The sequence below is a fragment of the Syngnathoides biaculeatus genome, chromosome 3 (genome assembly GCF_019802595.1).
Source record: "Syngnathoides biaculeatus isolate LvHL_M chromosome 3, ASM1980259v1, whole genome shotgun sequence".
NCBI lineage: Eukaryota > Metazoa > Chordata > Actinopteri > Syngnathiformes > Syngnathidae > Syngnathoides > Syngnathoides biaculeatus.
The window spans coordinates 38,839,273-38,852,153 of record NC_084642.1 but is presented as its reverse complement, the minus strand read 5'-3'; the positions used below and the strand labels follow the sequence as shown (position 1 = coordinate 38,852,153).

At 39.8% G+C, this 12,881-nt stretch overlaps 1 protein-coding gene across 1 annotated transcript; it reads right to left on the bottom strand.

Moving 5' to 3' along the window:
* Positions 1-3,929: 3,929 nt before the first annotated feature.
* cart3 (cocaine- and amphetamine-regulated transcript 3) lies at positions 3,930-5,183 on the bottom strand. The gene is made up of 3 exons (XM_061814083.1): positions 4,862-5,183; positions 4,515-4,598; positions 3,930-4,411 (listed from the first exon to the last, which is right to left on the bottom strand). Exons 1-3 carry the CDS (start codon positions 5,105-5,107, stop codon positions 4,304-4,306), a joined length of 438 nt encoding a protein of 145 aa, XP_061670067.1. The 5' UTR covers positions 5,108-5,183; the 3' UTR covers positions 3,930-4,303.
* Positions 5,184-12,881: the final 7,698 nt, after the last annotated feature.

Below are 12,881 nucleotides of genomic sequence, written 5' to 3'. Positions count from 1 at the left end.
CAGGTTTTTATTTGTTAAAAAACTTTAAAATATCTAATAAATTTTGTTCCACTTCATGATTGTTGTTGTTGTTGATTCTTGACAAAAATATTATTATTTTATGTTTGTAACCTGAAATATGGCGTAATGTTGAAAGGTTCAAGGAGGCCGAATATTTTCACAAGGTACTGTATGTCATGTGACTCGCCAAAATGGAGGCGTCCCTGAAAATTCGTAAATGTCGATAAAAATCTTCTCAAAACACCATTAAATGAGAGAGGATTAACATTACATTGTCAAAATACAGGACATATTACGTGACCTATTGGATACATTGTTGATCCAAACCACCGGAATTTCCTTTTAAGTCAGAAAATGGGCCCAGGTCCGTGCTTTTCTGTCTGGGTCCATTAGCACATCCATGGAATGTTATCATTTGCATACCTTCTGGCCATGTAACCACTCTGGGTGGGGTTACCCTGAAGTGTGGGAGTTCCCTCTCAGGTGCTTAAGATATAGACTTACGCACTGTAGAAGGCCACAAAGCAATGTGGCCCATATTATAATCACAGCCCAAAATGTAATACATTTTTAAATTTAAAATGCAAAACAAAATACTGAAACTGGCAAATAATGCAACAAAAGTCCTGGACCTATAGTATAATGTAATAACTTTTCACCAATAACAATATTGGCTGCTTTTTATCTTATTGGCCTGGTTAAAATTAAATAAATAAATATTGGCAGATGTTATTAGTAAGCCCATAACCTAATATACTAATATTAGTTTTTTTAATAACTGTGAAAATGCATTCCCTCTCTGTCAGTTTCAATCACTCTCCCTCTCGCCATGTATTCCTATATTTTTTTATACATATTTTCAACTAGATGGTGTTGTGGTACAATCGCCTGCCTTTGGTGCAGGTAGCGTGGGTTAATTTCCCAGTCAGTAACTGTGTCAATATTTGCCCTGTGACTGGTGGCCAATTCGGGGTGTAGTTTGCCTTTTTGCCCGAAGTTGGCTCGGAGAGCAGAACTCGCGCGACGGCGGCACGGTGGAACAATTGGTTAGAATGTTGGCCTCTCACAGTTCTGAGGACTGAGTCTCAAATTGCATGTACTCCTGTGCCTCTGAGGGTTTTCTCCAGGCACTCATCCCAAAAACAAGCATTAATGTGAGACTCTAAATTGCCCCACATTGTGATTGTGAGTGCCAATGTTTGTTACTTTGTTTCTATGTTCCCTGCAATTAGCAGGCAACCAAGTCAGGGTGTACCCCACCTCCTACTTGAAGATACAGTAGCTGGGATAGGCTCCAGCACTCCTGCAACCCATGTGAGGATAAGTGGCTCAGAAAATGGATGGCTGGATAGATGGTAAGCATAACCCATACTAGTTGTGTATGGCCCTAACCTTTTCAAACTATCTTCAAATATTCAGTTGAAATCAATTTTTTACATGCACATTACAAAAAAGATAAAAAGATTGTTTTTTTTTTTTTACTGTGACACGAAATCAAATAAAACTTTTCCTGTTGTTGACTAATTAAGATAAACAACTTTATTTCTATTTGCTGAATGCCAGAATCAGACAGGGTTTTTTTTTTTTTTGGGGGGGGTGGACAATTATACATTTATTTATTTATTATTTATTTATTTATTATTTATTTATTTATTTATACATTTCATCAATATTTGGAACCATTTATTTTGGATTGTATGACTTGAGTCAAATATTGTGGCTATCCCTCCACAAGGTTCACACTATAGTTGGCAAGAATTCTGACCCATTCCTCTTGACAGAACTGATGTAGTCTGTAGGTCACCTTGCTCGCACAACCCATTTCAGGTTTGCCCATAAATTTTCAGTTGGACTGAGATCAGGGCTTTGTGATCGGCACTCCAAAATACTGACTTTGTTTTTAAAGTTCTTATATTTTAGCTATTTAGACTTCGATACAGTGGAAGTCATACAAGGAAAGAGGTTAGCAAAGAAGTGGGACACTGAGAGGACTGAGAAGAACAAACAAGAGAGATATGATGAAATATACACTAGGTTGGAAGCAAAAGAAGGAGAGAAGGATCTCTACAGGTTGGCCAAACAGAGGGATAGAGATGCGAATTCATCTCTCAGACATAGAACCCTTTTCCTTTTTTGGGCAGTATAATACCTGGAGATACACGTGATGTTTATGTTCATATCGTTTGAACATAGGATCGTGGTACCTCTATGGAATGGTGAACCAGACTTGTGCAAGCCCACAATTCTCTGTCTGATGTCTTGGCTGATTTATTTTGACTTTATTTCCATGATTTTACACAGAAGAATTTTGTCTTAAGGTGTGTCATCAAACACATCCACAAGTGTGTCACTAATTAACTGAAATTCTTGTAAATGTATCAGAAGCTTGCAAATACATGACATCATCATCTGCGTTTTCCCAATTTTCAGTAGTGTTCTCCCATTCTTCGCCGGGGTTATGTCCCTTGGATATATATGTAAACCTCTGACTGAAGAAAATAATGACAAATGATGTAAGTAAATAAATCTCTCAATATTGTGGCATTCAGTAAATATAAATAATTTTGCTAATCCCTGTTGACTTAAAATAGGAAAAGTTTAGTCTAATTTCATGTCAGATATTGAGGAAAAAAAGTGTATGTCTTTGAAAATCATGTACCTGTACTGTTTGTAAGAGACCTCTTTCAACTGGAGTGGACGTTATAGGTTCAGGACGTTTATTATACTACTAGCCAGTTATTAGATTATGGTCTAAACACATTTTAAAAAGGGTACATTTATTACCTACCTTATGGGCCATTATTACGTTACGGGCAGCATGGAGAAGTCCATAACCTAACCCAGTAATGGCCCGTAATACATTCAGACTTACTCAGTACATTTGCAAGGACATTTTATTAAAAATGATTTCGTTATAGCTTCAGGATTTTCATTGGTACTGGCCAATCATGCTATTTTGGGCCTTATCCATTTTAAAAAGAGAAGCTTTATAATTTTACGGGCTGCTATTATGCCATGGGTTGTTATTAATTTATGGATTTCTACACGCGCCAATGGGTGAATACGCCCCTAGGTGAGCACGCACCCTTCTTAAATACATAATGAGATTCTGTTTTGGCAGTTAGATGTGTCCTGAGGAGGCACAAGTTATAAATGACTCTCTGCCACAAAATTGTAACTTTGCTGGGTGTATCTCCAAGGACACACTCTTGTTGTGCTAGAACGCTCCACCTGTCACAGACCAGTCTAAAAATGGACAAAAATACGTAGTGAGCCCTTCGCTTTCCCCGAAAATCAGGAGATGCCAACATTTGAGTCTCACTACTCAGTGAATTTGGATTTCATAAGTAATCACATGCAGGTCTTTATTTTTCTACAGTTGTGTCCATAATGTAGATAAACACATATGCCTTACAGTTCTGAAATTGTAGATTTTGATCTCAGATCCTGCATTCCTGTGGGGAGTTTGTATGTTTTCCCTGTGCTTGGTTCCTGCTTGATTTGTAATTTCTTCTGAATCTATGTATGGTATCCATCCATTTTCTATACTGGTGATTCTGTTCAGGGTTGCGAGCAGCTCCAGCTGAGGCCAACTGACTTTGGGTGAAAGGCTGACTCATGTCTTGGACTAGTCACTAGCCAATCACAGGGCACATATCGAGGAAAAAAACTTCTCACTCATTCAAAATCATAATAGTTATGATAAAAACACATTTCAAGTCTGATACAATTATTTATAGTGTGTGGTGCCCCCAGAGGGTTGAGGTATTTTTTTTAATTGTTAATTTGTAACTCATTTTACAGTTGTGCATCGCATGAGGTTCACTGTGCATGTTGACTGATCTATTTTAAAAATATTGTGACAGGGCCACTGCTTTACAAAACACAATTGACCATAAATTTCTATCATCGTACATAAACGAAACAAGATTGCGCAACTATTTAATGTCACAATTCTACATGAGTATATGCAAGCGCTCATTAAACCACACTGGTTTATAATCATACAAACCTACCACATCAATATGGCCACTTGTATGCAATGTAATGTAATGACAGTCTCAATCAAAGCGGAGCATTATTAACTTAATACCTAGCAGAATTTATATTTACTGTCTATGTTCATAAATCATCATCATAAAGGTCAATATATTCGTAACAAAATCCAAGATGACACGCTGTGGCGACCCCTAACAGGACAAGCCGAAAGGAAAAGATCTATCTGCTATGATTCCATTGTGATATACATGTTATATATACAGTAGACCCACATATTAGTGTACATTTGCCTGTGATGAATGCTTTATAAACACTTAAGCAGGAAAAAGTTGCAGAAAGCTCCCCGGGGACAGTCGCACATCTTCCCGATCCGAGCTCCTTTCCTAACCGCACACTGTTCCCCAATGTCACACTGAAGAGAAACGGTACAACAAGTTTCAGTTTACAAGCAAAAGATTCATGTATATAGTATCTGTAAATCTATGAAATAATGTACTCTAGTTAGAAGTCTGTACCGTCGGAACTTGGCCGAATTTCTTCTCCCACAACGGCAGTCGTTTAGCCTGCAGCTTTTCAAGAACTTCCTTGAGAGCTCCAAGCTGCCACACAAACAACATAGAAAGCATGTGCAGCTAAATCGTATTTTCTACGTTAAACTTTGAATGAGAAAAATCTGAAAATATGTTACTCGGTGTTGCTTGAATAAAACAATAAAATAATACGTTTTTCGACCGTTACAATAAATTGACCACTTCCGCGTTGTTCTATATGACCTAACATCAACTTAATTATTAAATAAACACATAATTTAGCAAAGACATTAACTCCACTTTGGATTTTGTTGTTGTTAAGCAGAGCTTACCAGTTGCTTCTCACTTGTCAGGTTCGGACCTTTTGGGTAAAAATCACGCAGGGCTCTGGGGCTCAGTTCCTCCTCTAATTCGGTATCAAGGAATTGAGCTTGAGAGAGAGGACAGGAGTGCAGTAGCATGAGAACCATAAGCTTACACACGAACGCGCCGCTGGGCCGCCTGGAGCTCCTCCTACTCAGACTCCCGGTGCACGACATAGTCATCTTGTAGCCTGATGTCTCAAATGGTGAACACATGAAGACCCCTACACCTTTTTATTTGACTCCTGCGATCAGCTTGCTCCACCTCACCCTTGAACCCCCCCCCCCCCCACACACACACACACACACACGCACACAGATTTTTGTCATGCGTAACAGGCGCCTTGTGTGAGTCATCCAGCAAAATTTGCTGGGCTCAAAAAAGCCTCAGAAAGTCAATGAGAACAGCACTGCTGCAGGGGGTAACTCCTACATACAAGTACTAAATGAGGAAAAGACGAATGAACGTAATCATTTAAGAGGTGATGTGATGTAATGGTTTAGTAATTGAGATCATAGGTTAATTATCTTGATTCTGAAAACATGGATTTGTTCAGCTTTTGATGTGCACCACAAGGCACTTACAAAAAAGATACTGTATATACTGTACAAGCAGATGGAGGACTCCAAGAGTTGGAATTCAAGCATTTTTTCATTCAAAGAGGAAGAGTAACAATAGTAACGGTAGGTGATATTTTCACTGATGAAAACAGAGTTCAAGGATCTATTCAATCATTTCTATTTTATACTGTATGTTCCACCTTGCGCTTTGTGTTTTTAACTAATTACATTACATTTAATTAATTACATTAATTGAAGGCTAAATTGTGCATATGAGAGATTATGAGTGTCGTGAATGGTTGCTTGTCTATGTCCTTTAATTATGTGTGCAGTTTGACTCATTCAGTGGCGTGCAAAGGTGTTGCTATCCTAGGCACACAACACAGGTGTTCCAGGTTTGTACAAAAAGAGTCACCCAAAACTTTAAAAATTGCAAATGTGTAAAAACGATTCACAGAAAATATTTTAAATCACAACCATGCCTTTTATTTTGCTAGGTATGGTGTCTTTTGTTAGGTTTTTTTTTTCGTTCGTTTTCGATATGTTGTTGTTGTTGCTTAATTTGTTTTTGGTTTTGATTTACATTTACATTTCTGTTTTTTTTTTCGCTGATTTTTGGCACAAACCTCTTGTGTGGCTCAACAGCATTGCTTCATAGTAAGAGTGTGGTTATTAGACTGGCCTGCCTACAGCCCAGACCAGTCCCCCATTGAAAACGTGTGGCGGATTATGAAGCATAAAATACAACAATGGAGACCCTGATCATGTCATTGGACTTGCGACCGCATGTCTTGGACACTGGGGTGAAGAGAGGGGCGGAGCTGTCAAGTGATCACCACCTGGTGATGACAACAGCAACAAGTCAAACTCATTTCCGGTGAGAGTTGGGCTTTGCCAAGGCAGCCCATTGGCACCAATTTTGTTCATAAGCTTTCTGGAAAGAATTTCAAGGCGCAGCCTCGGTGTAGAGGAGTCCATTTTGGTGACGTCAGCATTGCATCTCTGCTCTTTGCAGATGATTTTGTTCTTTTGACTTTGTCAAGCCATGATCTCCAACGCTCACTGAAACGGTTTGAAGCTGAGTGTGAAGCGGCTCATATGAGAATCAGCACCACCAAATCTGAGACCGTGGTCCTCAGTCAGAAAAGAAGCCCTCTCCGGGTTGGGGATGAGATCCTGTCCCAAGTGGAGGAGTTCAAGTATGCTGGGGTGTTGTTCACGAATGAGGGAATAATGGAGCAACAGATCAACTGGCAGATCGGTGCAGCATCTGCAGTGATGCGGACTTTGTGTCCGTCCATTCTGGTCAAGAGGGAGCCAAGTCGAAAGGTGAAGCTATCAATTTACCAGTCGATCTACATTACTTCCCTCACCTATGGTCATGAGCTGTGGGTCCTGACCAAAAGACCAAGATCCTGGATACAACCGGCCGAAATGAGTTTCCTACGCAGGCTCTCCCTTCGAGAAACGATGAGAAGCTCGGTCATCCAGGAGGGGCTCAGTGTCGAGCTCCTTGTCCTCCGCATTGAGAGGAGCCAGATGAGGTGGCTGGGGTATCTGATCTGGATGTTTTCCAGACGCCTTCCTGGTCAGGTGTTCTGGGCACTGCTACTGGAAAGAGACCCCAGGTACGACCCAGGAGACGCTGGAGAGACTTTGTGTCTGGGCTGGCCTGGGAATGACTCAGGATCCCTCTGGAAGACCTGTAAGCAATGGCTGGGGAAAGGGAAGTCTGGGCATCTCTGCTGAAGCTACTGCCTCCATGACCCGACCCGGAAAAGCAGGAGAAGATGGATGGATGGATAATATTGTTCTTCCTCCTGTGCTTATGTTATGTCCTAATTATTTAACCTCTTCTTGACAAATTTTGAGTTTCTTTTTACTTACTTTGTGCCCTTCCTCTACAAGATTGGATAAAAGAGCCTTTTTCTTTTTTAAATATTTCTTTATCAGGGGAAGCAATCAATACATCATCTACACAAACTAAGATTTGACTGTCCCGGGGGGGTTGAAATTTAGCCTTCAAATGTAAATGCAAACCAAAATTGGCACTCTTTAGCCACTGGGGTTGATAAAAATGTGTTACTTTTATTTACTACCGTGAATATTATTGCATCCGGTCTCAAGGAATTCAGCAAAGTGTAAGGGTCAGGCACGCAAGGTTCTTAGTCTTTAGGGTTTTTCTTTTCTCTTTTTTTCTTTTCTGGATTTTAAACATTTTCCAGGGCATGATTAGCATATTCCTCCAAGGTTCCTGTTGCCACTCAACAATTTGGGTGATGTCGGCTTTGTAGGGAGTTAACCCTTCAACGGCCTTTTTGACATCTTCCATAGTCCATGTCCTATTGACCAAAATAGTCAGGACCGCACCGTCTTTGTGCCTGGGTTGGTCACTTGTAACATTGGAAAATTTTTTCCTAATGAGGAGTGAGCGGTATGGCCTGAGGTGTAGTCTGCACCAATGTAAGTGTTCCTCTGGTATTTTCTGGGTATTTAAGTAACCAGTGAAATTGTGTTTGGATATTAATTTATCAAAATATTTGTTTTGCACCAAACCAATTTTTATACTACATTTCCAAACTTTACACAGCAGTGTGTCCTTAGGTTTTTCCTATTATTTTTTTTCACTTTTGTTTTTCCCAATTTTTGAATATTTGATCCAGTTTGTCAACACCTAGGGTGTTCTAGAAAGTTGTTTCTTATCGGTAGGACAGCAACTCAAATTTTCTGTTGTGGTCATTCAAACTTCAACCTTTTCAATTGGAGAATTTTTGCCTTTGCATCCCACATGAGTCTGCTGTTTATAATCCCACTGTTTTATATGAGATAAACATCTCGTGGTGTTTTTATCTCCATTCATTCACTTCTCATTCTCACAAGCATTATATAACAGCAATTTTCACAGAATTTAAGTATGTACAGGACTTCGTTGTCCTTTAACGGAACTCCCATATTCACTCACCATTGACTTGTATTCGCAAGGTTTACATGTCTCATACATGTTTACTGACTTCCTCTTTTAAACTATTTTTTTTTAACAAATTGGCAACAAATACTTTTTGTTTACTTTTAATTTTTGAACAAATACTTGCAGCCCACCATTCACTCTTCTTTTTTTAAACAAATTCAATTTATCCTGTTGTCGTCCTTCTATCGGAATCCCGTCAAAAATCGGATCCCAGCTCGCGGGCTGGAAACCAGTCCTGGAAAGGGTCTAAGGGTCTTTAGACTCAGAAGGAGTTTGCTGCGGCTATATGTTTTTCTGGTGTTCAACACACCTGCAAGAATCCTCAGGCATCTTTATCCAGCTGAAAGGACCAAGTTAGTGTCAGATTTACTCAACCAATGACAGTTGAAGTACAATATCAGAGATTATGTCAACAGTGTGCCGTGTTTGTGCAACATAGACCATTGAATAAATAACACACATGGGAGGAAGTCAAGAGACTTGGGTTCTTTTACTCGGAAGGAGACCGGACATTTAACCATCTCTTACCATTCTGAAAGCACTCTCTGAGGCTCCTCTTTTTATTTCATCAAAGTGATTACATAACCTGTTTCCAGAGTCAATGCTCATTATAAGGTGAGGGAATCACACAGCAGAAAAAAGATCTTAACAACAGTCAATGCAAACTGCTCCAGCCGCTCCATTGTGACATGATAGTGGCAGAATTTCTGATTTCTTTCATCTTTCACCAGCAGGGGTGTTGCGTTCCATGAACAGACAGTCATTCAAAAAGTACACAATATTATTGTTCATTATTTAGGTGCATACCTTTACCCCCAAAAATTACAAATTCAAATATAAATTCAACTAAGTAAACTACTAGAAGTGAAACTAAATTGAATTCAGATTTGCGTCATGGCATACAAGCGTGCTTTCATAGCGTGTCTATCAGATCCATTCAAAAATGTTTAAATATCTTGTTTTTGCAAATGATTGAAACGCATAGATTTGACAACAATTATTGACGTCCAGTTTCGTTATCAGTAAATAATACAGACATTTTTAAAAGTAATTGCTTCTGAACTCTCACCACTAAACCCGTGAGTGCTCCTTTTGACCACTGTGAGCAACAGCAGACGTATGCACTGTGGTCAGAACAGTGTCATCCATTGAAGCTGTGCCCTCCATAATTATTGGCACCCCCGGGTAAGATGTGTTCTTCTTTTCCTTTCGGCTTGTCCCGTGAGGGGTCGCCCCAGCATGTCATCTTTTTCCATCTTAGCCTATCTTCTGCATCTTCCTCTCTAACCCCAACTGCCCTCATGTCTTCCCTCACCACATCCATAAACCTTCTTTTTGGTCTTCCTCTTGCTCTTTTGCCTGGCAGCTCCATCCTCAGCACCCTTCCACCAATATACTCACTCTCTCGCCTCTGAACATGTCAAAACCATCAAAGTCTGCTCTCTCTAACCTTGTCTCCAAAATATCCAACTTTGGCTGTCCCTCTAATGAGCTCATTTCTAATTTTATCCAACTTGCTCACTTTGAGCGAGACCCTCAAAATCTTCATTTCTGCTACTTCCAATTCTGCTTCCTGTTGTTTCTTCAGTGCCACCGTCTCTAATCCGTACATCATGGCCGGCCTCACCACTGTTTTGTAAACTTTGCCCTTCATCCTAGCGGAGACTCTTCTGTCACATAACACACCAGACACCTTCCGCCAGCTGTTCCAACCTGCTTGAACCTGTTTCTTCACTTCCTTATCACACTCACCATTGCTCTGGATTGTTGACCCTAAATATTTGAAGTCCTCCACCCTCGCTATCTCTTCTCCCTGTAGCCTCACTCTTCCCCCTCCACCTCTCTCATTCCCGCACATATATTCTGTTTTACTTCGGCTAATCTTCATTCCTCTCCTTTCCAGTGCATGTCTCCATCTTTCTAATTGTTCCTCTGCACGCTCCCTGCTTTCATTGCATATCACAATATCATCTGCGAACATCATGGTCCAAGGGGATTCCAGTCTAACCTCATCTGTCAGCCTATCCATTACCACTGCAAACTGGAAGGGGCTCAGAGCAGATCCCTGGTGCAGTCCCACCTCCACCTTAAATTCTTCTGTCACACCTAAGGCACACCTCACCATTGTTCTGCTGCCATCATACATGTCCTGTACTATTTTAACACACTTCTCTGCCACACCAGACATCTACATGCAGTACCACAGTTCCTCTCTTGGTACTCTGTCATAGGCTTTCTCTAGATCCACAAAGACACAATGTAGCTCCTTCTGACCTTCTCTGTACTTTTCCACTACCATCCTCAAGGCAAATAATGCATATGTGGTACTGTGTTAAAAGCCTTAAAATAAATTCCGTGTTTATTGCAGAAGAATACTGTCACACTGAAAATTTTAAGAAAATGTAACCTTCAACTCAAATTAATTGTAAGAAAATAAAAAATCCCTGACTAAAAAATAATTATTTTTCATTAAATCACCTGTTCCACAATTATTGGCACCCAACAATTCCCAGGAAATAAATATAATTGAAGCATTTCTGTCATTTCTACAGTAGTTTACAACGTTTACCAACGTATGTAGGAACATTTAATTAGTAATTCATCACTTCCTGTTTCCCTGGGGTATAAATATGACATGACACAGAGGCCATTTCTCTTATCCACTCTTAAACATGGGAATGACAAAGAAACACAACATACAAGTGAGGCAGATGTGCGTCGACCTTCACAGGTCAGGCAGAGGCTACAAGAAGATTCAACTGCAGCTGCCCATATCCACTGTGAGAGGAATAATTAAGAAGTTAAAAAAACTGGAACAGTGGTAAACAAGCCTGGACGAGGACCCATGTTTATTTTGCCACCACGCACAGTGAGGAGGATGGTAAGAGAAATCTAATGATCTCCAAAGCTCACTGTTACAGAATTACAACAAATGGTAGCATCCTGGGGTCAGAAAGTCTCCAAATCAACCATCAGGCGCTGTCTACACGCCAACAAGCTGTTTGGGAGGCATGCACGGAGAAAACCTTTCCTCACTCAAATCTTAAACGCAAACGTCTGGAGTTCGCCAAGCGGTATTGGGTCTTCAACTGGGACCGTGTGAAGATTAGATGCTGTTTTGTTGGCAAAGGGGGGTTGTACAAAGTATTGACACCAAGGGTGCTAATAATTGTGACACACATTATTTTATGTCAAATAATTTTGTCTTTATGTGGGATTTTTTTCCCCACTGACTAAATGCACTTGTATTGAAGGTTGGATTTTCTCTTTTTTCCCATTAAGGTCCCATATTATTTAGAAGGAAAAAAAATATTAGAAGCTAAAAACACATCTTAACCAGGGATGCCAATAATTACGGAGGGCACTGTACATGGCTCATTAAAGCTTCAGATTACAGGCTACACAATCCCATCAGAACATTTTTAAGAACAATTTTGTTTTTGCAAACCTACAATGAAAATGTCAACAAACGAAAAAATGCATTGCTCACAAAACCAAACCAACTATTAACTATAAATTTGAAAGGTTGCTTCCAACTTCGTTTCATGTATTATTATTTTTTTAACCCACAATGATATCCCTGTCTGTTTTTCTTGGTGTAAAACTGAATTGTTGCTTGCAGAATATCTTTAGCAATGTATGTTGAAAGCTGAGAGTATACATAAGCAGCATGTCTAGCTTGTCTTTGCTCTATGTTGCCCACACTTGTATCGCCAAATAAAGTGGTGGTGGTGGACGGTGTTTGTAGTTGTTACTGTACCCCTTTATAAGTTGGGGGGGCGGAGTCAGGTAAACAAGTAAGGATAAGTTGGCTGAGGAGCAGACCGTGTGGTTCCGTGTTAAAAGAAAAAAAGATGTCAGGCTGTGGTTCACTGCGTGGGATCGGTTTTCATGTGCGCTGTGAATGTGCGACAAGTACTCAATTGCATTGGTCAAGACTACACAAACTAAGCGACGGCTTTCAATATCTATGTATTTCTACTCGTAACAAATTTTACGCGCGGTATTTTTCATGCTCAACTGTGCAGATTTGCAAGTGCAATCAAGTCACAGTGACTGCAAATGGCCTCATAATCTGCCTCGTATACAACAAGCATTTCCATTGGTTGAATGGGTTTTACATTCGACCAATCAACAGACTTGTATCAGCTTTTCTGGCTCGCTTGCAAAAAAAAGTTGGATCGGAAAATTAGTAAGTGTGGATTCTGGCATGGGTTACAGTTGGAATATTGCAGAAAACTGATTTTTTTTTAATCCATGCAATTTAAAAAGACGGAGTTCCCCTTATAAACGAAAAAAATCACGTTTGAACAACTTGTTCATAAAACTAAAATTTGCTGGTGTTATCTCATTTAAAAGCCCACTATAGCTGATTTTTGTTAAGCACATTTCATTTAATCACAAAAAGTACAGATCATTGGTTGTCATGTCATTAATCAATATTGATTGATTATCCAGTGA